General features: G+C 35.3%; 1 protein-coding gene across 5 annotated transcripts in view; it reads left to right on the top strand.

Annotated features, from left to right (window-relative positions):
- The window catches only part of RIC1 (RIC1 homolog, RAB6A GEF complex partner 1), a 140,294-nt gene that overhangs the window by 81,873 nt on the left and 35,724 nt on the right, over positions 1-22,697 (top strand). For 3 of the 5 annotated variants that reach the window (XR_003790913.1, XM_029204067.1, XM_029204071.1), the window contains 7 exons: positions 162-269; positions 4,866-5,008; positions 5,322-5,458; positions 10,544-10,635; positions 15,408-15,496; positions 20,631-20,775; positions 21,458-21,506. Coding sequence is in view for 4 of the 5 variants with exons in the window: in XM_029204067.1 (XP_029059900.1) it covers positions 162-269; positions 4,866-5,008; positions 5,322-5,458; positions 10,544-10,635; positions 15,408-15,496; positions 20,631-20,775; positions 21,458-21,506 (763 nt within the window). In the remaining variant the exon portion in view is untranslated. The remainder of the gene's footprint in view (positions 1-161; positions 270-4,865; positions 5,009-5,321; positions 5,459-10,543; positions 10,636-15,407; positions 15,497-20,630; positions 20,776-21,457; positions 21,507-22,697) is intronic. The other 2 variants (XM_029204068.1, XM_029204069.1) reach the window with 2 other exon arrangements.

Raw genomic sequence — 22,697 nt, 5'->3', positions numbered from 1 at the left:
TATAGTGGAATTTAAGTATGTTTTTCATTTGAGAACCTAAAGGATGAACACCTGATTTTTACGTTTGATTGTGTTACTTTATTTGATTGGCTATTAGTCACAGAGTGGAGGAGAATTCAGTATCTTTCTCTTTAATCCTGTGTATTTGCTTTTTGTTTTAGAGGAAGTCCACAAGTGAAGGGGACACCCCATTTTAAGGAAGAACAGTGTGCTCCAGCATTAAATTTAGAGATGAGGAAAATATTGGATTTGCAAGCACCCATCATGAGGTACAGTACTTTGGTTAAATTTAGCATTTTGTGATGACAATATACAGTGTAGTTTGTTAATCGCATGAGCAGTAGGAAAGTTGATTTTCTTTCTTTTCATTGAGGATCATTTTTTTAGTCCTAAAAATTCTTGATTAGCCCTTATAAAAAATGTAAAATTTTACAGATGGTACATTATTATACTTAAATTACTGTAATAAAGCCCACAATTTGGGTATACCAACTGTAATTTTATTTAGAAATTTATATTTTTTGATAAGATCTAGAACTGTTTGAATGGTATAACGTAGTACATGTTACTTAAAAAGATACTCATATGCATTTATAAAAACATTGAGGGCACTTTCTCTTTTCTTTTCTTTTTTTTTTTTTGCGGTACATGGGCCTCTCACTGTTGTGGCCTCCCCCGTTGCGGAGCACAGGCTCCGGACGCGCAGGCTCAGCGGCCATGGCTCATGGGCCTAGCCGCTCCGCGCCATGTGGGATCTTCCCGGACCGGGCACGAACCCGTCCCTTGCATTGGCAGGCGGACTCTCAACCACTGGGCCAACAGGGAAGCCCGAGGGCACTTTTTCTTGAAAAAACTTCCCAAATATGTTGTTGGGTTAAAAAAAGTGAGGTATACTGTACATAAAAATGCTACTATTTTATTTTAAAGCAAGCTGGTGGTGGTAATTTATGTGTTGTTCTGGAAGAATACGTAAGAAACTGGGCATGAGAACTGAGTGGCTAGGGGGGACAGTTTTGGAAAAAAGACTTTTTACTATGTAGTCTTATTAAGTGTTGACCTATATGGATACAATACGTGAATATATTAAACTATATGAATGTAATACATATGTTTCTTAAATTCTTCTGATTCACAGTTCTAACTAAAGGCTTCCTTCATCATTTCTCTTGTTAGAATACAGTACAGATACTAGAACATGTTAAATAGAATTGTATACAAGTGGCTGGCTATTGTCTTGCCTTGTTTAATCTATCTTTTTTTACTTTAAGTCTCCTCAGAGAAGAAGAATGCCTTTTTGTTGTTGTTTTTATTTGTTTAAATGTGATCAGGGCTACAGGAGATTGAGTTCAGGTTACTCTTTATCTCAGATTTTATTTCAGAATAGAGATCCTTTTCAAGAGTGTAACCTGTGTAAGGAATTTTGAATGTCTGGGTTCCAAGCTGGATGGAACTGTACAAGCATGGCTTTCTGTCTCCACCTGGTGGCAAAAACTGTGTGGTTCATGGATACAGGATAGAAAAAGAGCCTTTAAAAAAAGAATTCCTGCTGTCTTGTACAAGTTTAACTTGTCAGATGCTAGTTTTTAATCTACTAATTTAGATGATTGGAAATCTCTCATTTTCTCTCAGAACTTCAGTAAAATGATTGCATTTCAGAGCAGTGTTATTATTAGCACCTGTAACATGTACCTCCTGGAAATTTGATTGGAGAATTCCTATATACTTTTGAATTGAGTGAGGGGGCATAAAACTTGGCCTTTAAACCAACTGTTTTCCCTCCCACTACCAAAAATTAGTCAAATAAAGTTAGGGACAATGATTATGCTGTTGCTTATAGGCATAAGATTGCAAGAGTCTGCCATCTTTTAATTTTTGATTGAAGAAAGAATTGGATTAATGTTAAGCATCTACACCTTGTTATTAATTGAGGATAGAGAATATATAGAAAGTTAAAAAAGTACTGGGACTTCCTGGTGGTGCAGTGGTTAAGAATTCGCTCCCAATGCGGAGGATGCGGTTTGATCCCTGGTCAAGGAACTAGATCCCACGTGCATGCCGCAACTAGGAGTTCGCATGCCACAACTAAGGAGCCCGCCGGCTGCAACTAAGACCCGGCACAACCAAAAATAAATTAATTAATTAAATAAAAATTTTTAAAAAAGAACTGATATAATTTATAATTAAAACTCTTAGTCTATTTCTAACTAATACTAATAAATACTACAGTTTATTATCTTCCTTCTTCCCAGGCACTTAGAAAGACCCATGTAGTATATATAGTATTTAATGTTAATTAGGTATTAAACATATTTACATATTTGAGAATCGGTAATTATGAATTATTCATTTTATATTAAGAATATTTGATTAATCAGATTCCAAAATCCTATTATTCTCCTCCCCAAATCCTATTATTCTACTTCTAACATCCTAAATTAAACAACAACAACAATAACAAACACCTGTGGTATACCACATAGCTGTTAATAAAGCCCATAGAAGTCAGTGATTGTAGAGGGCATAACTATGCCATAACTAGAGGCATAGTTATGCCTCTCTAAGGGCATAACTTAGAGTATCTTTATGTGTATTTTGTGTGCACTTACACGTAGGGGTGATTTTCAATAAAAGTCAGTACAACATATAAAGACGTAGGATATAAATTATTGGTACAGGGTCATAACATCCCCCAGGTGGCAAGAATTAATCCTTTAGTTCTTAAATCTTTGTGAGAATGGGAATCCGTGGGGACAGACCCTTGGGTGACTTGAAACAAGGCCTATTTACTAAACTTCATGGAAATATTCAGTACTTTAACATCTGATATCAGCCTTTAATTGAAAGTTTGTTTACTTTCAACTGTTTAATTGAAAGTTTGTTTACTTTCAATTAAATGGGGAGGATCTATCCTTTTTTTATAGATTGTTTATCATTTTTGTCACAGTTATTTGTTAATTCCAACTTCAGGATTGTTTGTGAGTCTATTTACATTGATGGATTTTTCTCCACTCTGGGTCACATTTTCCTGTTTATTCAGACATCTGGTCATTTTTAATCACAGTACTGTGGATGATGATGATGTAGAGATTCTGAATTCTGTTAACTTTGTCAGAGAAGTGTTGAGTTTTGCCTAGAAGGCAATTAAATTACTGGAGGGTAACCTTGATCTTGTTCCTAATCGTCATATGCAGTGATTCTTCCAGGGAGATACAAGCTGGGGAGAGGGAGAATGTGGTTTGAAAAAACCGAGGCTGACTCCTGCTGAATGAAAATCACTGGTAAACCAATGACTCCTCCACTAAATTGCCTCTCTTGTATCAGGTCTAAAACAAAGTTTTTATATTCTAGCCACCACATGCTACACATAAATTTTACCACTAAAATATAAATTTGAAATAAAAGAATATATAATATTTTAAAAGGTGAAATTTCATTAAACTGGGAATTGTAGTTGACTGCAAATGCTCTGAAGTTCAAGAGATGGAGCTCAGTAAGGGGACATGTTATTCTTATCTTTTTTAATATTTTTATAGTTGGGAAGAAAGTACAGTAACTTCTTCATCATCTGAAATATATGGTGGAATAAGTCATTGAACTCAACTTTCCAAAGAATTAAAAGTTAAAGAAAACATTAAAAATGTTCTTTTCACCATTATGGATTAAAATATTTCTGAAATAGACTCTTAACTTCTTAAGTATGAAAGGAAATTTAACAGTACATAATAGATATAAATAGACGTTACATTTTTCATTCTTTCTTATACTTAAATTTTTTTTTTTACAGCATTTGATACTCTCTTGAGTACTCTTTCTTAAGTCCATCTTATTCCCTTGGCTTTCTTGATACCAGTTTCCACTGGTTCTCTTTCTTTCTCTCTGCCATTATCTTTGTAGCCTCACTTTTGGATTCCCCTTCCCTCTTGACCTTCCTCCCACAAACATTTGGTGCCATATGTAACTAACATTGCCCTAGGGACTTGGCATTATAGGAGTAAACAAGTCAGGCATTAATTGCCTTGCAGTTGTAATTGTTAAATCTCTCTGCAAGTATCAATAAGTGCTGAGATCATACTACATAATTACTTTTCACTACTTAGTCAGCTGAGAGGTCTTCTGCAGGGAGAAACTGTATTTTATTCACCTCTGAATCTCCAGCCCACCATAGTGCCTGTCACAGAGCTCAGGCTTAATTAAATGTTTGTTGAATGGATGCGCACAATGTGAGATTCTTTGATACCCTAGAAATACTGTGGTCTAGAACTATGCTCTCCACTACAGTAGCCACTAGTCAAATGAAGTGATTTAAATGTAAATTACAGATAAAATAAACAGAATTAAAAATTTAGGTCTTCTGTCACACTAGCCATGTTACAAGTGTATTATCACCACATGTGGCTAATGGCTACTGTGTTGGATAGTACAGATACAGAACATTTCCATTACTGGTGAAAATTCTGTTGGACAGGGTTAGAGGATTGTTACCTCTACACTCCATGTCTCCAGATTGTCATTCTGTCATTAGTTCTTTTCATGGTTTCTCTGTCTCTCCTTTCTTGTCAGCTGTCACTTATCCTTCCATCTTCTAATTTGCTGTTTCAGTACGTCTAGTTTTTAAACATAATTCATCAGGTTTGTGACTACAGCAACGCGTGGTGTTTCATTTTTTTCAGAATTTCTGATTCTAGATTGAATTATACATAGATAAAGCTGATATATAGCTAAATTGTAGATAAATGGCAGTTTTGTTAAGTGGTTTTATGATCTTTGCATGAATATTCTCCAGAACAGTTATACTCATATTCATTGCTTACCCAATATGCTTTTCTTAAAAGGAAATTGATTCTAAATTGCTTACTTCTCTACAGTTTGCAGTCTGTGCTGGAAGATCTCCTGGTTGCTACTTCTGATGGACTTCTTCATCTTATTCACTGGGAAGGAATGACAAATGGGAGGAAAGCTATTAATCTTTGTACAGTACCCTTTTCAGTAGATCTCCAGTCATCTAGAGGTAGTTACACTTTTTTCATGAGACAGAACCAGATGTTTAATATTTTATATAAACTAGTTAGATATTTCTTATGGATGAACATTGGTTTTTCTACTTTGGAATTAATTATGCAAGGGAGGAGGGTGTGTGTGTGTGTGTGCGCGCGCGTGTGTGAGAGGGAGAGAGAGAGTAGGAAGGAGTAGTTCAGTTGTTTAGTGTTGTTAGGTCATTATGTTTGCCCTTTTAACTGTCCTTATATGGTTTGCAAGCAAAAATACAAGAGAATTAATTTACTATATTTGTATTCATATTTCATGTACTTTTTTTTCATCAGCAGGTTCATTCCTGGGCTTTGAAGATGTGCACATTAGAGACATGGAATACTGTGCCACACTTGATGGGTTTGCTGTTGTGTTTAATGATGGTAAAGTTGGATTTATCACACCAGTGTCAAGTAGATTTACTGCAGAGGTATGACTTATTTACTTGGAATGTTTATTTTTTAATTTTGCATTTATTAATTTTAGTCTTTATTAAACCCCTCCCCTATTTTCCTTATTTAAGATTTTTAAAATCAAAACTATACATATAAATAGTGTAAGTAGACAATTCTATTGACATGTTAATGAAAAATGATAGTTCCTTTCCTCCTGCTTGTTCTCTTCATGCCGTTTTCATTCTCAGAGGCAACTACTTTTTATTCCTTCACTGGTGATTTTGCTATTTATCTCCACTACTCTGAGTATTTCCTGTAATTTTTAGTTTTTAGGCTGTGTTCATTGACTTCCCATTGTGGAAAATGACCATGTACTTCCCACTTCCCTGTTCCCCCACCCTGTCTGTAAGTTCTTCCCATCTTCCCAATATAGTTATTGTGATTTTGATTATATTAGTATCCGTTTCATCTTCTTGAATAAATTTCTCTTGGAGCCTTCTGGACGATTGCTTACTATACGTACCTGTTTAACACAGTTGCATTTTTAGGCTGTCCATCATTATCATCCTGTGGATTTCCTATATTCCTGTATTTTTAGATCCTTTCAGAGTTAATGGTTAATTAATATTTGATTCATTAATATATGAATTTGGTTGCTGTGACAGAGACCCAAAATAAGAATTTGGATTCACTAAAGGCTGTGTGGGCTTTGGTGGGTTTGGTTGACTGTGGTGGGTTTGGTTGACTGTGATCTTCATCATAGGGCGAGCTAACTGGGTTATTTCTTTTCCTCCCCACTCCGTATCCAGTGTCTGTTGGAGAAGAGTCCTGCAGTCTTTCTCAGAGAATATGTACCTGGCTGGCCCAGTATTTTGGGATTTGAGTTATGGAAGAGTTAGACTAGAGGGTCCAAATTCAGGATGTAAACTGCCATGTATCCCTATTTTTGGTGTGGTCTAGAGACCACTGAGATTTTTTTGTTTTTCTCTAAAGAAAAACTCCAGTTTTCTATTGGAGTGGAGGTGGGATATTTCTTAGCTGCTCAGACTGGGAGGTAGGCAGTCCCAGCTACTGATTAAACAGGCTTTAAACCAATCCTACTGCTTTTAGTTCAGCTTTTGAGAGACATTTAAATTCCAAGGCCTTTTGTGTACCTTACAATGTAAGTGTGGCTGTTTTTCAACATCATTACTGCTAGTTAAGGATTCTACTCATCCACTTGCTTCCCAGCTTCCAGAATTTTCTGATGCCACCTCCTCTCCCATTCTTTGTCCTTGCCAACATATGCATTTTGAAAAAAATCTTTTCTGTTATAAAAGTTGGGGTTTTAAGAGTCAGAGAAGCTAAATATTCATGTTCAGTCTGTTTAATGGAAAGGATTTTAAGTTTTCAAGGGCATATTTTTCTATATGGTATCAGCTTTCTGTCTGATTTATTTCACTCAGCATAATGCCCTCAAGGTCCATTCATGCTGTTGCAAAAGGCAAGATTTCATTCTTCTTTATGGCTAAATAATATAGTTGGCCCTTGAACAACATAGGTTTGAACTGTGCAGGTCCACCTACACCTGGGTTTTTTTCAGTAAATACATACTACAGTACTCTATGATCTGCGATTGATTGAATCCACAGATGCGGAACCAAGGATATGGAGGGACAACTGTAAATTTGTATGTGCCGGGGGTAGGTGCCCCTAACCCCCATGTTGTAAGGGTCACCTGTATATTCCTGTGTGTGTGTGTGTACCAAATTTTCTTTATCCATTCATCCATCAGTGGGCACTTAGATGTTTCCATATTTGGCTATTGTAAATAATGCTGCATTGAACATGGGGGTACAGTTGTCTTTTTAAGTTAGTGTTTTCTTCTTCTTTTTTTTTTTTTGGATAAATACCCAGAAGTGGAATTGCTGGATTATATGGTTGTTCTAACTTTACTTTTTTTTTTTTTTTTTGAGGAAGTTCCATACTGTTTTCTGTAGTGGCATACCAATTTACATTCCCATCAACAGTGCACAAGGGTTCCCTTTTCTCAACATCCTCCCAACACTTATTATTTCTTGTCTTTTTGATAATAGCCATTCTGACAGGTACGAGGTGATACCTCATTGTGGTTTCGATTTGCATTTCCCTGGTGTTAGTGATGCTGAGCATGTTGTCAGGTACTTTTTGGCTCTCTCTGTGTGTTCTTTGGAGAAATGTCTATGCAGATCATCTGCCCATTTTTTAATCAGAATTTTTTTGCTATTAAATGTGTGAGTTTTTAATATATTTTGGATACAATCTTTTCTCACATATATGATTTGCAAATATTTTCTCCCATTCAGTAGATTGCCTCTTCATTTTGTTGACATACGTTTGGGATTTAAATGTTTTTACTGAAAACAAAAATATTAGAGCTGGAAAGTGAGTGACTCATTTCTGAATATCAGCTTGTATTAGTATTTGGTTAAAGAAAGTTTTCTAGTAAATTAAGGATTTAAAATAATGAAAAGTAGACGAAACATTATTAAATAAGTTATAAGTAGAAAATATAAATTACAAGAAAACAATACATATCTATTACTGGTAATTGGGAAATACACTAATGCCGTATTTATATCAGACATTATTTAAGTGCTTTATAAAAATCCTGTTTGGCATTGCCTTTTTTTTTGGCTGTGCCGAGCGGTGATGCGGGATCTTAGTTCCCTGACCAGGGATCGAATCCACGCCCCCTGCAGTGGAAGCGTGGAGTCTTAACCACTGGACTGCCAGGGAAGTCCCCTGTTTGGCACTGTTTAATACAGTTAGCAAATGTATTAAAATATGTCAGATTATGCCACTCCTCTGCTCAGAACCCTTCAGTAGGACAAGATATTTAGGACAAAACCTGCTGAGGGCAACTAAAAGAGCTGGAGAAAAAATATTTTTTGAATGTGCTTAACGGCTTTGGAGAGCTAAAAAGACTGTAAAGAGCTAACAAGACTGGTTAGGGGAGGCCAGAGGCCCAGTGAGCTAAAAGCCCAGTGTTTGACATGACAATGAGCATGAACAAACAAGGCTGTATGCAACAACATGGATGAATCTCACAAACATGTTTAGTGGAAGCGGCTAGACACAAAAGAGTACATGCTATGATTCTATTTTATATAAAATTGAAGGAAAACAAAAAACATAGGCAGCTCTGAATCAGTTCTGTGTGGACGCATGTTTAAGTGTTAATGGTTTAAAGGAAAAGAAGGAAGTGATTACTATGTAAGTCTGGATATTGTTTCTTTTGTGGTAGAGGTGAGGATAATATTGATCAGGAGTGACACTGTTGGGGGACTTGTGGGTACTGGTAATTCCTAGCCTGAGTGGTAATTTCACAAGTGTTTACTTTGTGATATTATTGTGATGTACATTTTTGCTTTTGTATTTTTCTCTAATGTATTATAATTCATAATAGAAAGGGTTAAAAAAAAGACACTCCAGATGACTCCCCATATATGAATTGGAGAAAAAGCCAAAGTTCTTATGGTGACTTTCAAAGCCCTATAAATCTGGCCCCCTATTTCATCTGTTACCTCATTTATTCCTTCTCCTTCCCCCATTCCACTCCACTCCACTCCACTCCACTCCACTCCACTCCATCTGCACAGGCCTCTTTGATGTTCTTTGAACATGCCAGAAATGCTACTGTGACAGGGCCTTTCTACTGCTGTATCTCCGAAAGTGCTTTCCTCAAGAGGCATCTTCATAGGGAAGACCTTTTAATATTACATCTTCCCCCATATACTCTCTTCTCCTTAATTGTTGTATTATTTTTTTCTGTAACATTTACTAACCTCCCACGTGAAACTGTACAGTTTTTTAAACTTGTCAGTCTCTTAACAAATGTAAAGCAGGGATATAGCTAGGGATTTTGGTATGTTTGAATATCTGCAGTATCCTTGGCACCTAGAGCAGTACCTGGTGAATAGTAGGCACCTGGAAAATTTTTGTTATTGGGATGAATAGACGAATTTCAGTCTAGGCAGCAGTCCAAAGAAATAATGCTCAATGCTGTCTTTGCCATTTTTGTTAACTAAAATAATGTCTAGTTTTATTATTAAAATTGAAGAATAAATAAAATTCCTACAAAAAAGCAAATATTCCATATTTAGATAGTAGATTCTATAGTTAGGAATTAAATAAAATCTATAGTATTATATTTCAAACAGTTTAATTATATTGGATCATCGAATTTTACTATCGTGATAATCCAGAAATAAAGTGCTGTATTGTAGTGTGCTGATTTTTTGTGCTTACTAAACAGTCATGATGACCTTTGCCTTAGAAATTTATGATCTAGGATGCCCTTGATTTGACAAATAAAAACAGACAAGGGAGCTGAATCTATTCTGTGTCTGTATTCAGAATTAAGTAGCATATAAAGCTTAATAATAATGTCATTCATTTATTGAAGCTTAACTTGTTGAATTCCAGGCATTGTATTAAGTGGGTTACTTGTATGTAAGTTCTCATTTAATTTTCAAAACACTCTAAGAGGTAATTTACAGATAAGAAAACTGAAGCTTGGAAAGGTCAAATAATCATTTTAGCAAGTCAGGGGTAGATCTGAGATGTTATGTCAGACTGCCAGATACCATGCTACTAACCACTGTACTATAAAGCAAAGGAGTAATAGAGAGTAGTCAGCAATTGACAAATCATTAATCACTTCTAAAGGATAGATGAAATAAAATCGACCATTTTCGATTGATCAGAAAAGTTCAACACTATGTGCTAGGTGACAAGAATGATAATAGTGAGCAAATTAGATGCAGTTTCTACCATCAAGAGGTTTACATTTTAATAGGAAAGTCGTCTTCATTTAATTTGAATTTACAGGTCAGATATCCATTTTTTAGTGTTTTATGAATAGATTAGCACTGGACTGAGCTCATTTGGGAATATTTATTGAACCAGTTAATGAAATTGAGGTTTTTAAGGGAGAAAATCCAGATGGTAGTTCTGATGGGATGTTTTCCTATCCAGATCAAACCATATAAAGAACCATATAAAGCCTTATAAAACTGTGTTCATTGAAGGAGAATTGTATTGATAAAAGTATATTTGGGGAACATGCTTTAAATCTTAACTATTTTTCTTAATTTTAGCAGCTTCATGGAGTTTGGCCACAAGATGTTGTTGATGGAACTTGTGTAGCAGTAAATAACAAGTATCGACTGATGGCGTTTGGTTGTGCGAGGTAATTGATACAGATGTCTGCATTTTAAGACTTACTGCCAAAAATAATGGGTTTTTTTTAAACCGTAAGATATTCTTAACACACTTGTAAACTTTATTGTGCCTTTCATAATTTATGAATCAGCCTTAATATAAAATTTAAAAGCATTTTAATAGGTTGAAGCAAACAAATCTAAAGGGCAGATTTTGGAGATTGGGTGTTTAAGTTTGTAAAAGTGAGCTTTTTTTCAGTGGTAGGAAATTGAGTCACAAGTTAAGAAGATTAAATCAGTTAAAATTTAGGTTCTTTATTGTTTAAAAGAAGATCAGGAAGAATGTTTTCCTTATTTGGAAACAGTCCTTTCTTTTTAAGACATCAGTGTTGACTTGCCTTTGAATTAGTGGGTGTGCCTTAGTTAACAAGCAAATTAAAAGCTTATACATAAAATCAATTTCTTGCTTTAATTCAAATAATTCAGGTTTTAGAAGTAAAATTGAATACAAATTATTCATTCAACAAATATATTTGTGTCTGCCATGTGCCAGGCACAATTCTAAGCACTTGGGATACATTAGAAAACAACAAATATACCTGACTTTTTTGAGCTTTATGTTTTAGCTCAAATAAAAAGATTATATCAGATGCTGAGAGTAATGCCTTAAAATGTGTATAGTGCTTTTTAGTCTTCAAAACTCTTTGTTAAATATAAAATTCCATTTTGACCTCAAAATGTGACTTAGTGGTTCTGTAGAACATAACATCTAATATTGTTTCCAGCTACATCAAGGTAAGGATCAAAGTATTTCTGTCAGTATAAGTAATACACTGATAGTGTTATAAATCACTGCCTTCATTATACTGTCAATAATCTGTTTGTGAAGTAGGAAATCCTTATCCTCAACACATTGCTTCTCACTGAGGAGATAAATGTAGAAAGTAAATTTAACTTAGTGTAAGGAGAAAAGGAAAGCGTATTTTTCTTCATCATTATGGATTTGATTTGGTCACATTTTGTTTAGAATTTTTAAATCTATGTTGATGAGTACAGTTTGCTATAGTTTTTTTTTTTTTTTCTCTCTCCTGGTTAACCAAGGTTATGCTTGTCTCATAAGACAAGTTGAGGAAGGATTTCTCTCTTTCCCTTCTTTGTTCATCTTTGAATGTGTGGCTGAATTTGTCAGTGAAGCCACCTGAGCTTAGAATTTTCTTGATTACTAATTCAATTCAGTTTTAAAATAGACTGAAGAACATTTAGATTTTTTGTCTCTTAGTCATTTTGGCAGGTTGTATTTTTCTAGGAATTGGTGTCTTTCATATACACTGTCAAATTTATTGGCATAGAGTTTATAATATCCTTTTTAACTTTCATATTGTAAAATAAAAACAAACAGGAAGGTGCATAATCCAAATATTCACAGTTTTACAAATAATTATAATACAAACATCCATCTTTTCACAACTCAGTCAAGAAATAGAACATTGCCAGCCTGTATAAGTTTTAACTCCTGCCACTTCCTAATCATGACTCCCATCCCCTCCTTAACACTTAAAGGTAACCAATTTTGCCTTTCATGATAATCATTTCCATTTTTTTTACAGTTTTACCACTCATGTATGCATTCCTAAAAAGTATAATTTAGTTTTACCTAATTTTGAACTTTATATGAATAGAATCATATTCTATGTTTTGTGTCTTGATTCTTTTAGTCAACGTTGTGAATTCATCCAGCTTATTTGCCAGTAACTGAAATCATTTATTTGGGATTGATTTATAAGTAGTGTTTTGGTGTATGAATATATCATACTTTGTCTGATTTCCTGTTAAAGGACATTTACATTATTTCTTGGTTTCCAAAAAAGGAGACATTCTCTTACATAAATGCATCATCTTTAGTCAAACACATGGGAAAATTAATGATAAATCCCTAATAAGATCTAATATTGAATTCATATTCAGACTAACCCAGTTGTCACCAAATTTCCTTCATCTCTTTTGTTTTAATCAGAATCATTCAAAATTCATGAACTATATTTGGTTATTATTTCTCTTTAGTTACCTTTTGCCTATAAAAATCCTTGTATCTTTTTTCTTATTTTTATGACATTAACTTTTTTTTGAGTCTAGGTCAGTTGTTTACAGAATATCCTACATTCTAAATATGTCTCATTGTTTTCTCATATTGGCATTTAATTAGTTTCTGTAACACCTGTTTGAATCTTGAAGGTGGTTCTTATTGAGCCAGTATAGTCAAATGAGTAGGAAGCTCACATCAGCATTTAGAGGAAACTGACAGAGATGGGAACAGTGGTGGGTGTGCAGCTCTACATCACCTACATTTAGGGCTAGCACCCAGGGGTCTAGCAGGGCCAGATTTTAGAAGCCAGGATTCTAGCCCTTCTTCCAGGATAATGAAGCTGGAATCTTGGCCTTCAGCCTTTTAGTTACCTCAGTTTTCATGAGTTGGGAGAGGATCAGCCCTTCTTATGGCATGATCGTGGGTTGGGGTGAAAGTTTTGTGATTATAGCTACGTGACATAACTGACCTAGTGGCTTCTAGCCCTGATCTGCCAGCACTTACCAGGATTAATTGACTTGAACACCTTATTAGAGTTCTATAAGAAGCCAGCTTTCTTTTAGGATGACAGTTTACAGCCTAATTCTTCCCCTTATATTTAAAGGTTTGATTAGATTCTGGTTAAACATTTTTGTCATAGGTGTTTTGTACTTCCTATGGCATCATGCAGCAATAACATTGAGTGGTCTCAGTATTGATGATGCTAAATTTGATTACTTACGGTGGTAATAGCCATATATATCTCTATTATAGAGAGATGTTTTTTGCTTTGAGATTAGTAAGTAGTGTCTTTTTAATGAAACATATGTTTCTTTTATGATGGGCTTATGAGAAATGGAAAGAAAAATAATTTAAGTAATATAGGCACTATAAATACTTAAAACGTTAATTGTCAGTCTTTTGTAACTATTGACATAGCACCTACTTCTTATATTAGAAATATCTGGACTCCTCACTGACTTGTTAGAGTTCAGCAACCCAGAGTTCGCACTTGACAGTTGTTAGATGCAAAGCAAAAATAAGTAAATACCTGCTAGCCACTTAGTGCTGTCTTTCAGCAAGGTATCTAATTGGGCAGGTAGTCTGGATAGATATCTGTTCCAGGCATTTGGCTTCTAAGTTAGAGTAACAGATCAGATTTTCTCTCCCACCTAAAATAGCCAAGAAAATGGACAAAAATATGAAACAAGTGTTTTGAATTCAAGACATAGGACATCAGGCAACAAAGGATAGTGATCCCTGAAAGATGAGAAACTAAATAAGAAAACTCATCAACTGCTCCAGCTTCAATTACTTTGAGAGAATTTCCAGCACAAGGATGGAGAGACAGGGCCTGGCAGATTCCCTGGGTTGAGTGTGTGGAAAGGAAATGAGAGTCTGGGAGACCAAAGCAGCTGGGGCTCACAGGCCAGACATCAGAGGAGAGAGTGGCACAAAGAGAGAACTCCAGAGAGCTGTAGAGGGTTTCTTTTGAGTATTGAACTGAAACATGGAAGACAAAAGACCCAAATCAAACATTACAGAAGAAAAGATTAATAAACTTGAAGAACACAGCAAGAGAAATGATGCAAAATGAAACACAGAGAGAAAAAAAGAATTTAGAAACAGAGCATCAGTGAGCTGTGGGATAACTTCAAGTGGCCTATTATTGCAGGTATTTTATTTAGTCCCCATCCTGATCCTTGAGAAGAGTGGGGCCTGGCTGGAAACTGATCAAAGCTGCTGTGAGATCATCTAACTTCTCCTACCTTGAAGGAGTACAGATAAGGGTCAGAACATTCTGGCAGTCATAAGCTAGTATCATCCTGATGTGTGCAAAAGCAGCCTTGGATTTAAATTATTTTTAAAACAACATTTATGTTAAATTTTCGATCTGAGAATGGCTCTGTAAGCAGAAATGATATTTTTTGTGATTATTATAATTCAGTTTTGAAATATAGCTTAGATGTAATATACAGATTCTTTGTTTTGGTTTCTGGCCCTTTGTAAGTTTGACCCTTGTAAAGATTTTTTAATGGAATAATGATACTTACCGTATGCATAAGAGTATGTATCATGTGTATACATACAAAAGATAATATAAGGTAAAAAATAACAAAATGAAGATTTCTGAAAGTTTCCAGTACTGCACTGATGTAGCCCCCGTTTGTCTCTCTTCTTTAATATTCCCCTTTCTCCACCAGGGCAGTTACTAATCTGGAATCTGTGTACATTAGGTCCTTGTTGTATTTTTACCACAAATGTATTTAACTATGTTTTGAATGTTTTTCACAGTATAGAAACAGAATTATACTATTTATATAGATATATAGATAGATGGGTGGGTAGATAGATATGCTGTCCATTTTAATGCACATGACAAAAATTCATTTTCAGTGCTATATGGTATACTACTATATAAATATACCACAGTTTCTCTTTCCTTTGTCTTATTGCTGGACATGCAGATTATTTCCATTTCTTTGCACTTATTCCCAGTACTATAATGAACATTATACATGTCTCAAAGACAGGATATTTCTGGGGTATATCTGTAGGTGAAATTGCTAGATTACAGAATATGCATTTGTTTAAATTTAAGAGATGACTGCAAATTATTTACAAAATGGTTTTGTTCCAGTTTACACTCCTATCAGCAGAACATAATATTTCCCATAGTCATGTTTTTTTATATTTGTATTTGTCTTTTTACACTAAAAGTCTTTTTGATTTTTACAGTGGTTCTGTACAGGTTTATACAATAGATAACACCACTGGAGCCATGCTACTATCTCATAAACTAGAGTTAACAGCAAAACAATATCCTGGTGAGTCCTCTTCTTTTTTTTTTTTTCTTCTTAATTAAAGGTAATATGTGTAGTGAGGTTTTAAATTAAATGATGGAGGCCAAAGGCCAAATATTGTTAAAATATGTAACAACATTCTCTCTGACTCAAGGAGTTCTGTGTCACTAGAGGCTCCTGGGATACCTCTTCATTTAGTTTTCTCTATCCTCACTTAGTTTTAGCCCCTATATTCCTTGTCTGGGTTTTGCTTTAGACTCTTGCCTGATTTCATCGCCTCTGTTATTTTATGCCTTCCAATTCCATTTATTCATTCAACAAGTAATTATTGGGTACATACTATAGGCCAGACACTGTTCTAAATGCTGGTTACACAGCAGTAAACAAACCAGAAAGTCTCTTTCTGAACCCCCTTAGTGACTGTTGATTGAATCCTGTCCACAGGTGTAAGTCTAAAGTCTGTATCATTGGAAATGTTTTTGAATGAAACTAACAGAAAACCCAACTTACTATTGCTTAAACAAATAGGATTTATTTTCTGTAATAGCAAGAAATCCAAAGGTAAGCTGCTGTTGGCATTCATTTGGCCTTTCTGTCATGATCACAGGGTAGCTTCTGAGCTCCAAGCATTACTGCTGCATTTGAGTCAAGAGGAAAGGAGGAAAGAAAGCATCTATATGCTTTTTGATCAGGAAAGCAAAAAAGCTAGATTGAATTTGAGTTCTTCCAGAGAAGATTTCTGTTTGTTTCTTCCAATCACCTGGGAAAACTACATCAGTGTGGAACCCTTTGCATTATATTCTCTGAGATTTTTTTGAATCATACAAGTTACACAAATTACAGATCAGACTGAGGACTGGTTTCTGGTTGCAGATTCTCAGGGGAACTTCTTTATTTTCCATTCAATACCATGGACAAAAACAGGGAAGTGTTCCTTGCTATTTTTTCACCTTCCATGTGGTAGAGTTTATTTCTCATTCTCCCTTGTTCATGGAATCTTTGTAGTCCCAGCTTTACGTGGGTATCTTCTATTAGATTCCCTGCCTCGGCCAAGCTCTGAGCTTTATCTCCTGTCCCTCACATGCTGTGAGTCATCAGATGTAAAAGTCAGGTCTCTAGGGTTTGGCAGAAAAATTCAGGGCAAGAGCACTTGGTACACTCACTTACCTCCCAGTATTTTTGGATATTTTGATGTGTTTAAGTATTCTGTTTAACATTTTAGTTGTTTCAGTGTGGAGAGTCATTCAAGGTGTCATTTCGCTATACTGCCAGAAACAGAAATTTGCTCCTTAAGTTTTTATCATTCTTATTGCATAGCCTTTAAAGGCTTGCATATATTTTTTTCTAAGGACACTTTTTGCTGCAACTGACAAGAATAGGGTGTTGTGTATTTTGATTGTGTTTTCTAACCCTTTTATCTGTTTAATTTTCTATCCATACTAATGTTGTGATGTGCAGTACAGTAGCTACCAGCCACATGTGGCTGTTTAAATGAAACTAACTGACATTAAAGAAAATTAAAACTTTTCTCAGTTTCATAGTCACACCTAAATGTTGAATAGCCACATGTAGCTAGTGACTGTCTATTAGACCAAGCAAATATAGAACATTTATCATCATTTCAGGAAGTTCTCCTCATTGCTTCTATTGATTGATTGACAGCACTGTATTGAATTTTTTAGATTGTTTCCTTTTCTCATGTTCTTGGAATGCCAGTTCTCCCTTTGGTTATCTGCTAACTCTCACTCTTGCAGTTTTTCTTATGGGAGAGTGCTGCCTTCTTGAGTTACATAACTTTAGACTATAAAAACTGCTTCAGATGTCGGGAGACTTGTGCTGTCCTGCATCTTGAACACAGACAAGCTTCTGTGTATTTTTCTGGCTCCACTGGCTGATTTTTACAGGTGGCAGCACCGCAGGAGCCCTTACGTGATACAGCGGCTTCCATTGTGATTCCCAGACTCACACCAGCCTGAAACCCCTTTCTTGTCTTTGTATAGGATGTGAGACCCCAACTCCCTAGTCATTGCTAGGTCCCATTCCAACCTTCTGTCCCTATATTTCTAACCTTTTTCACCTCACCACTCCCCACTCTTCACACCTCCGCCCCCTGGGCTGCCTTAATTCAAACACTAACCAAACTCACTTTCAGTTTTCTCCTTTCTTTCTTCAGAGTTCAGCTCTGTAACAGAAAGTCTTTGGATTACGTTTTACATTTTTCTCATTATGCAGGTTATCACAATCTATGTTTATGGTAGGTTACCAGCTAGATAAATTTTCCATATTCCTGCCACTTGAAGATTAGGTTAACTGTCATTAACATTTTAATGTATATCTCTACAACCAGATTTTAATGTGTGTATAATACTTGGAAAATAGATATGCATATTATGTACATATGTATATATATGTTTACTTGGGATTAATAGGAATACTGTTTATAACCATTCTGTAAGCTTTGATTTGAGTTTGTATGTTTCTTCTTGGTTTGGTTTTAAATTTCACTCTTAAATGTGTAAAGTATACTAATAAGATACGAGGTTTCTTATGCATATTACCATTTATTTATTTGGTTATTTGTTTTGTTTTAGTTTCATCATTTGATATGGCTTTATTGGGCATTTTTTTTCTATTTTGATAAGAATTTTTTTTTATTGGAGTAGAATTGCTTTACAATGTTGTGTTAGTTTCTCCTGTACAATGAAATGAATCAGCTATGTGTATACATACATCCCCCCCACCTTGGTCCTCTCTCCCACCCCCCCATCCCACCCATCTTGGTTGTCACAGAGCACTGAGCTGAGCTCCCTGTGCTATACAGCAGGTTCCCACTAGCTATCTGTTTTACACATGGTAGTGTATTTATGTCAAACCTAATCTCCCAATTTGTCCCACCCTCCCTATCCCCTGCTGTGTCCACATGTCCGTTCTCTACGTCTCTGTCTCTATTCCTGCCCTGCAAATAGGTTCATCTGTACCATTTTTCTAGATTCCACATATATGCATTAATATACGATATTTGTTTTTCTCTCTCTGGTTTACTTCACTCTGTATGATGGACTCTAGGTCCATCCACATCTCTACAAATGATCCAATTTCGTTCCTTTTTATGGCTGAGTAATATGCCATTGTATGTATGTACCACATCTTCTTTATCCATTCATCTGTCATTAGACATTTAGGTTGTTTCCATATCCTGGCTATTGTAAATAGTACTGCAATGAACATTGGAGTGCATGTATCCTTTTGAACCATGTTTTTCTCTGGATACATGCCCAGGAGTGGGATTATTGGATCATATAGTAGTTCCATTTTTAGTTTTTTAAGGAACCTCCATACTGTTCTCCATAGTGGCTGTATCAATTTACATCCCACCAACAGTGCGAAAGGGTTCCCTTTTCTCCACACCCTCTCCAGCATTTGTTTGTAGATATTTTGATGATGGCCATTCTGACAGGTGTGAGGTGATACCTCATTGTAGTTTTGATTTGCATTTCTCTAACGATTAGTGATGTTGAGCATCCTTTCATGTGTTTGTTGGCCATCTGTATATCTTCTTCAGAGAAATGTCTATTTAGATCTTCTGCCCTTTTTTGGATTGGGTTGTTTGTTTTTTTGATATTGATCTGCATGAGCTGCTTGTATATTTTGGAGATTAATCCTTTGTCAGTTGCTTGGTTTGCAAATATTTTCTCCCATTCTGAGGGTTGTCTTTTCATCTGGTTTATGGTTTCCTTTGGTGTGCAAAAGCTTTTAAGTTTCATTAGGTCCCATTTGTTTATTTTTGTTTTTATTTTCATTACCCTAGGAAGCGGGTCAAAAAAGATCTTGTTGTGGTTTATGTCAAAGAGTATTTTTCCTGTGTTTTCCTCTAAGAGTTTTATAGTGTCTGGTCTTACATGTAGGTCTTTAATCCATTTTGAGTTTATTTTTGTGTATGGTGTTAAGGTAGTGTTCTAATTCCGTTCTTTTGCATGTAGCTGTCCAGTTTTCCTGGCACCACTTATTGAAAGGCTGTCTTTTCTCCATTGTATGTTCGTCACCTTTGTCATAAATTAGGTGACAGTATGTGCATGGGTTTATCTCTGGGCTTTCCATCCTGTACCATTGATCTATATTTCTGTTTTTTGTGCCAGTACCATACTGTCTTGATTACTCTAGCTTTGTAATATAGTTTGAAGTCAGAGAACCTGATTCCTCCAGCTCTGTTTTTCTTTCTCAAGATTACTTTGGCTCTTCGGGGTCTTTTGTGTTTCCATACTATTTTTTATATACATAAATAATACAGTTATTCATATACTTGAATTATGGTGGGAAATGCTAATGTGAGGATTCAAACATAGGCAGAGGAAAAAAGTTTTACTTACTCTATTAACAAAGGCTGTCTTCCATAGGCTAAAATCTGTATACAAGCCCTTTGTGGCAAAGGTACTTATAACAAAAATTTATTAATACTGCAGATGTAAAGAATTTTAATTTTAAAGAGGTGAAAGCTATAGATCTTTTGAATTGCTGATGGGAAATGCTGCTATATTTCATTTAACTATGCAGTAAAGAAACTTGGATTTTACTACACAATGAAATTTTCTCCTTCAATAATTATATATGAAGAACTATTATTAGTTAAAAGAAGATATAAGTGCCTATGGTACTGAGGCTGGAGTTTACCTACTTAATCCTAATGTAAGGTTAAGCTTCAATTTATTTTAACTTGGATCTCTTTGATATTGCTGATGGAACATGGAGATCATGGTAAAATATTATTTTACATTTTAAAACACCTCATACGTTGCAGAGTAGTTTGACATTCAGTGTTGAATCATTCAAGGGAAATATTATTCCCATCTTACAGAAACTGATTTGCCCAAATCCAAAGCCTTTTTAAGACTACACAGTTACAGTTATTTAAGCTAATAGTGGCCAGAAACGGTTTTTGGTTCATATAAATCACTTGGGTACTGACTTTGTTCTGTTTAGATCGGGTCAAGGCTAATGACCATACTGATTTTAAATAGCCCTAAACGAACAGAATTCATCTCATTATTTGAAGCAGACATGCCTTTCTGCTTGTTTCAACTTGAAGGTATAGGCTGTAAAAAATACTAAGTATTTATGAAGCAATCATTTATTTTTAACTCTTCTCACAATTTCTTAACAGACATTTGGAACAAAACAGGAGCTGTTAAATTGGTCAGATGGTCTCCTGACAATAGTGTTGTAATAGTGACCTGGGAATATGGAGGCCTTTCTTTATGGAGTGTATTTGGAGCTCAGCTGATTTGTACACTTGGAGGAGATTTTGCGTGAGTCAATAAAGAAATTTTAGATGAAATAACTCCATTTTCTCCAAGACAATACACATACACAGAAACTTTGTTATACAGCTACCATTTTGCCTTGACTCTGAACCCAAAACAATTTGTAAGGTTCAGAATTAATGTATTCAGAATGTATTGTTTCCTCATACATCCATCCTCTTTCCATTCTCTTAAAACTGACCATTCAGTGAAAATGCATTTATTTATTGAACCCCTATTGTGTATATGATAACATGTTAGATTCAAAGCTAAATCAGACATGAATCTGCCTTCAAATATCTTATTATCTAATAAGAGTGGTAAGCTATATACATAAGTAACTAGTCGGAAATGGAAAATTACATTATCTCATTGGGTTAATGTAGGTTAACTCAGTGGGTTGATAGAACTGGGTTAATATCTCTGTCCACTTCATATACTACCCTGAACTTCAGTCCTGACATAATGAACACACCTTCCCAAACTGCATGACCCTGTTAAGAAGTTATTTAGTAACTGGAAGACTGTATCTCAGTGATATACCTAGGTGTATTAACCAGGAGTCTCATATTTCATACAGTATTGTGTATTTCTCTTTCTAAGGAACAAAATCAGTTTTTTAAAATTAAAGCGAAGTATTACATGCAATTAGAAGACTCTTCTTAATTAAGTTTCTATTGTGTTTCAGTTATAGGTCTGATGGTACCAAAAAAGATCCCCTTAAGATCAACTCTATGGTAAGTTCTTTCTATAAAATATTGATACAGTGTGAAAAACTTGGTTTTTTCTTCTTCTTCTCTCATGTTGATCTGATAAAATTACAAAGCTATTCTAGTCTCAGCAGACTCTTACACAGTTCTTGCTTTGATAAAAGTATTATCTTTAAAAATCAGGAGGCTGCCCAGTTTTCAGTATTTGATTTTGGTTTTGTTTAGATGTGTCCAGCAAGCCCTGTCATCTCTGTGAACATAGTAACTGTTCAAATCAGGTCTTTGTTTTTCCAAAGCATACCTACATTCCTTATGTGACTCAATAGCACCCACTTCCTATGGCCTCCTTTCTTTTAACATAATGTGAAATGCTCATTGGGTCTTTTTCCTGGAAGACATGTGCTTGTACGTTATTTGAGCATATTTAAAATTTTTTCCATAGATGTATGTCAAAAGAATTGTAGTCCCTGTTGTAACAGTATTTTTACTATCAATTTTCAAGAGTTTCTGTAGAAAGCAGTGAGGTGTAACCCCTGTCTTTACATACAAACATTTTCTTTCTATAGCCCTCTGTGTACCATCTTTGAGGAATTAGTGGCTGTGAGGCTTATCACTACCTTTCTCTGCTGCTCCACAGAGGAAGGCATTTTCTGATCATGGGTTTCTCGAAGAATTAAGACCACCATGGTTGCCTTCAGTAGGGGTTCCCAACCTTTCACCACCAAGGATCCCATTTGATGGCTCTCCTCACCTCCATATTTTAAAATAAGTTTTCAAACACCATTTCTCTGACTGCCGATCAGTGCTTATGAATGCCATGCAGCAACCAGTGTTACCTGCCTCACTAAGTTAATATTTTAATCACAACTAAGAATCTAAGCATTTTAGTTATGCAACCAAAACTTTTCATGGGAAAGCAAAAGTTCTATTAAACTTCCGAAATTTTGGAACAATTCATGGACCTCTTCTCCCCCCATTAGTATTTTCTTGGCCTTGCAGATTGGGAATTACTGATGTTAAAAAAAATTTTTTTTTTTAACTCTCATGGAATCTAGTTAATAGAATATTAAAATGAACTGGGCCTGGAGAATTTATTTGAACCCTCTCATTTTACAGAGGAAGAAACTTATACCCCAAGAAACCAAACAGCTTGGCCAAGGTTGTACAACAAAATGGTAGCCAAGCTGGAGTGCAAAACCCTAGTCTCATAGCCTCCAA

The sequence above is a fragment of the Monodon monoceros genome, unplaced genomic scaffold (genome assembly GCF_005190385.1).
Source record: "Monodon monoceros isolate NGI ecotype Baffin Bay Population unplaced genomic scaffold, NGI_Narwhal_1 Super_Scaffold_5, whole genome shotgun sequence".
Classification (NCBI taxonomy): domain Eukaryota; kingdom Metazoa; phylum Chordata; class Mammalia; order Artiodactyla; family Monodontidae; genus Monodon; species Monodon monoceros.
This window is presented reverse-complemented; position numbering and strand designations above follow the sequence as displayed.